General features: G+C 36.1%; 2 protein-coding genes across 7 annotated transcripts in view; both read left to right on the top strand.

Annotated features, from left to right (window-relative positions):
* The first annotated feature begins 284 nt into the window (after positions 1-284).
* Positions 285-2,664, top strand: npy (neuropeptide Y). Its single transcript, XM_027030110.3, has 4 exons — positions 285-419; positions 796-977; positions 1,669-1,746; positions 2,115-2,664. Exons 2-4 carry the CDS (start codon positions 796-798, stop codon positions 2,137-2,139), a joined length of 285 nt encoding a protein of 94 aa, XP_026885911.2. The 5' UTR covers positions 285-419; the 3' UTR covers positions 2,140-2,664.
* A 2,108-nt stretch (positions 2,665-4,772) lies between these two features.
* The window catches only part of pals2b (protein associated with LIN7 2, MAGUK p55 family member b), a 13,872-nt gene continuing 13,453 nt past the window's right edge, over positions 4,773-5,191 (top strand). For 3 of the 6 annotated variants that reach the window (XM_081698192.1, XM_081698172.1, XM_081698181.1), the window contains exon 1: positions 4,773-4,927. The gene's annotated coding sequence lies outside the window, so the exon portion shown is untranslated. Of the gene's footprint in view, positions 4,928-5,141 lie in introns of those variants that run through there. The other 3 variants (XM_081698196.1, XM_081698187.1, XM_081698177.1) reach the window with 2 other exon arrangements.

Here is a 5,191-nt window from a genome sequence, read left to right as displayed (position 1 = left end):
ACCTAAACTCTAAATCCTAAACTCTAAACTTACTTCGAATCCTTTTCTTTCACTTAAACGTGCTATTTTTCCAAGAAATAAATTCAGTAGATTGTTTTACAAATCCCGTAAATATAGTTTCATTTATATAACGATGTGATGTGTTTGACTATAACGTTTACTAAATTTTTTAATTCACGTAGGCATATTTCGATCATTTGGACAAAAATATTTTGTCGACCTAATCGGCAATGACAATAGGCCGATTAATCCATGACGTGATTGCGCGTGCTGATTAGACCCTCTTTCACTTTAACGGGTACCCTCCTCTTAACTGCACGCTCCGCTCAGATATAAAAACCCATGAAAAACGTGAGAAAAGACGCAGAGTACGGTCAAACTGAAAACCCAGGCAAACGGAGAGAAGGCTGCAGTTCAATGTAAGTTATTGAATCAACTTGAAAGTAGTCAAATAGCTAATATTATATTTTCCTCTCATGTTGATAAATCATTTGTAGAATTTAGTATATTAAACGAAATCACATCTTTATTGGAGATTAAACGTCGAACGTGTGCGAAGTGCTCATACTATAATGTAATGTTATTCGATTTGCGTATTTCGAAACGTAATTTTATTTAGCGTACTCGGTCCTCTTTAATAGGTCTTCGAGGATTGCTATTGCTTTAGCAACTATTAACTTTTTTAACACCAGTTATTTGTGTTTGTTATTTTAATAAATAATATCCAACACGTTGTTATCACAAAGTGAATTTCCTTGGTTATTCTAACTGCTGTCACGCATTCATTTGTCCTAGATGCGTCTTCAAGCGAGTATGTGGTTCGGACGGGTGGCATGCGTCCTTCTCGTATGCTTGGGAACGCTTGCGGATGCATATCCAACGAAGCCAGACAACCCGGGAGAGGATGCACCTGCGGAAGAACTAGCCAAGTATTATTCCGCCCTAAGACACTACATCAACCTCATCACAAGGCAGAGGTGAGACGTGGTATCCCAGTTTTGGTGGTATCCCCGCAGTATCTCCGTGGTATCCCACGGATTAAATTCAGTTTTATCAGAATATAGTACTTGAAAGTTACAGTGACCTTCAAGGAAACTGTAAAAAAATATATATATATTGCCAAAATTGAGTTAGATGCCATCACTGCAGAATTATCATATTTTACTTTTTAAGTGCTTCTTGGAATCAAGTATTAATCCACCAAGAATTACCCCACTGATTCTCTCATTGCGATACTCCCACTCACTGAATTAGTCTCAGATCATCGCGATACCGTCGCTGTTCAAAGATATTCCAACTGTGAAATGAGGCAGCTGTGGATTTTTATTATACTTCTTTGACAAATGAAAAGTGCTAAGATACTAATGTTCCTGAATGTCAGCAAATGTGGGCTATCTTCATTGACACAGACCCTGAAAGGTTCTTTCACAAATTCTTACTATTTGCTGGCTTTAAATAAAATTGACATAATTTGAAGGAAAAGAACCCACAGACATTAAGTAATACAGAATGCTTGTATGGAAGGAAAATTGATTAAAAAAAAAAAAGTAATTGACATAATGCAAATACAGTACATTTAGTGCTAATACAGTGTGAGTGTTTAAAAACAGGACAGGACCAGCTCATAAGATGCAGTATTTGCAGCTGACCCCACATTTGACTTCTCAGGTATGGGAAAAGGTCAAACACTGATGCATTAACTGCAAGTCTGCTGTTTGGAGAGACACATGACCAACCACAATCCAGGTAACATTTAGAAATCCTCTCCAGTTCTCCCAGGCATGTATAATGCTCTATACTAAATGCCGTGTGTATAATGCTCTATACTAAATGCCGTGTGTATAATGCTCTATACTAAATGCCGTGTGTATAATGCTCTATACTAAATGCCGTGTGTATAATGCTCTATACTAAATGCCGTGTGTATAATGCTCTATACTAAATGCCGTGTGTATAATGCTCAAAAGTGTAATGTTGATTTTAGCAGTTCAATGTCAGACTAATACATCTAGTACACATTTATTTGGGATTAAATGGAAAATTTGTTACTACCTAGTATCCATGTTGATTTTCAGATTTTAAAAAAAGATTTTTTCTCTTTTTTTTGCCTACAGATATGACGACCCTTTAATGTGGTGATTTCAGCCAACAGCTATAACCAAACATGTCTGTCAACTATTTAACTTTATCAACACTGTCAGTGGTGACGAGATCTGACCTCATTAAAATGGCTACTGCCAATAGTCCATCATATTGCTAATATGCCAAACATTTGTAAACCATTGTATCATGCTACCTGCAACATGGTTAAATTCTGCAGGACTTCACAGTAGTTATTGGTACACAGTACCAGTATCAGTAACAATAGATATTGGTTAAGCATGTATGTCATGTAAGTCAAACAAACCATATCAAATGATTAAAAAGCCATTGTTAATTCTGATATAATTTTCAGTGTAATGGTCAACATGAATCAGCCATGTTGAGAAGTGTCCTCACCCATGTTTATTTAAAAGCAGCAAATGGTTACTGATTGCATGCAGTTCCCTATTTCTCCTCTGTAGAATCCCAGTGTTTATGTTAATGCATTTGTTGTGGCTGCACCATAAATAGAGAACACTGTATAGCATAACTGACTATTAAACTAATATAATTAAAAAGAAAGTATTTGCTTTCTTGCATGTTTTTCTACATCTGATGTATTTTGATAACAGAAAAAAGCCAACACAAAAATTGAATTACTGTAACAGGAATTTCAATTGACTGCAGCAAGGGAAACATAAAACTGAATTAACCTTTTAATGATAAAGCAGACAAAAATGTTTGCACTCATATGATGTCATTGCTGTCAGCTTTAGGAACAATGTGATCCAAGGTATGAGCTAAATTTTGAATACTTCTGAGGGAAGTAAATTTGACTGTCCTGCACAACATCCAGTGACTAAAATTATATAAATGAAATGGTGAACAAAATAATCCAGTTTAATCACAGAAGATATTAATGAAGTGGGCAAAATCAAATTTATATTGCATATGATGTCATATACAAATTTTATGCATAGTGCACTGGCTGTGGTGACAAATTCTGTCATGTAATTGGAAAAGTTTTGGAAGATGCTAATTGTCATATCATGGATGACAATAACAATCCTGTCGGTGACTAGGTTTATTGTCATCGATGATATCACAATTAGCATTTCCCAAAACCTTCCCAATTACACACCAGAATTTGTCACCACAGCCAGTGTGCTATGTATAAAAACAGTGTGATTCCAGTCTTGACGAACTGGTCAATTTCTATAATGATTAACATTTTTACCATTACACAATTATAAGGTATACATTGAGATAAACTAGCGAAATTCCTCAGGCATGCTTAAAAGTACCAAAAGGTTATTCATATAGAATAATTGATATTTCTTGAGCAAATTTTTGCTGTGTTATGGTCTTACTGATACACTATATAATCTTCTATACTGTATTTTGCAAAAGATATAATGGATTAAAAATATTAAATTGTTTCTCTGCTGAACTAGGTCAATCTCTACAGATGTTAGTGAAGAAATAGTTGCTAGCTTGTAAATTAAAAGAGGGCTGAACTGGAACTCATCCTTTATTCTGCATATGACAGGTAAAGTGGGTACTTATTTCCTTTTGTAATGCAGTCCTCACTAAAGCAACATGTGGTTTGTTCTGGGTGCTGGAAAGTGTGATATAATGTGCACTGACAATATGGCAAGTTTATATAGCAACAGTAGATTTGGTGGTAAACTGCATACCGTAATTTAACGGTATGCAGTAGCTCCATTATAACTTCTTTGTCAATATGTGAACCTAGACATGTCACACTAATATGTGATTGTCAAGTTGTATCAAAGCATCTGGTAAGGTTGTAAAGCAGTGCATATTTTGGTTTCAAAGACTTTTACTAATTCCATATTCTTTGTACTAAGCTGTTTTTTTTTAATTGTACCAGACCTCACACAAACACAACTGCATTCTCTCTCTCTCTTTTTCTTTCTCGGTTACAAACAGACAGACAGACAGACAGACAGACACCCCCACACACACACACACACACACAGAGAGAAAGAGAGAGCGAGAGAGAGAGAGAGAGAGAGAGAGAGAGAGAGAGAGAGAGAGAGAGAGAGAGAGAGAGAGAGAGAGTCATAGGTAGCGTGCGTTGGGAAAGTTCGCCCTCTTGTGACTATTAACTCATCCTGTTTTGGAGTAGTTGTTTTTTTTATCTGGTGCCTACATTCAACCTTTACTCATCCTTTTAAGCTCTAAAGCAATTTCAGTGGAAGCATGTAAAATGGTTCCATTATAAGCTCATAGATAGATAGATAGATAGATAGATAGATAGATAGATAGATAGATAGATAGATAGATAGATAGATAGATAGATAGATAGATAGATAGATAGATAGATAGATTTTCTATCTATTCATTTTTCAGAGCATTGTTAATTTGCAGCAAATGTAAAGCATTTGAAGAAAATTCTACCCAACTTTTATTCTAATAGGCTACACTTGATGGATATCACCCTGGGTTTAATAAAGCCCATGACAAGTTACTGCCTAATTCGTAATCAGGGCAGTAATCTATTAACGGAAGAATGAAAAGTTACAATATTATAAGATCTGTTTTTATAAGACGACAGACTCGAAACTAAACGGTGTGTCAAATGGTAATGCTCGGAATCACACTGACATGCATCTTTGCTCATTCTCACCATTAGAGTCGATGAATCTCTGCTTCTCACTGATTCGTGTATATGCAAAAACGCCATTTGGGAGGACAGACTTAAAGAATTGATTGGCATTGTGTGCGCCTGCATGGTCAGCCACGGGACTTAAAAGATAAGGGGGTTGGATATCATAACTGGACGATTAGAAGACCCAAAATAAGATAACAAAATTAGTAGGTAAGTGTCAAGATAATGGCGGGGGTAAAGCGCGTATGCACTCATTTATGCTAAAACGATACTTTCACAGACACTGTTACTTTTAGATATCAGAAATGACTTTGTTTTAGGAAGTCCAGCCTCCCTGCTTACTCAATATGTGTGTGAACCATACTGATAACCCTGTACATGCTACTTTTTCCGATGTGTCCAGCAAGTATCCGGCATTGTTAGGGTTGGAGCAGGTTTTATCGTCTCACACAGTGTCTGATTTATGAGATGCTG

The sequence above is a fragment of the Electrophorus electricus genome, chromosome 2 (assembly GCF_041902795.1).
Source record: "Electrophorus electricus isolate QZ-2024a chromosome 2, ASM4190279v1, whole genome shotgun sequence".
NCBI lineage: Eukaryota > Metazoa > Chordata > Actinopteri > Gymnotiformes > Gymnotidae > Electrophorus > Electrophorus electricus.
This window is presented reverse-complemented; position numbering and strand designations above follow the sequence as displayed.

Bases quoted from the DNA above. Each gene is read 5' to 3' on its own strand.
- npy (XM_027030110.3), top strand. From the start codon at position 796: ATGCGTCTTCAAGCGAGTATGTGGTTCGGACGGGTGGCATGCGTCCTT. The intron at 978-1,668 runs GTGAGACGTGGT...TTGACTTCTCAG, and splicing joins AACCTCATCACAAGGCAGAG to GTATGGGAAAAGGTCAAACA. The intron at 1,747-2,114 runs GTAACATTTAGA...TTTTGCCTACAG, and splicing joins CATGACCAACCACAATCCAG to ATATGACGACCCTTTAATGT.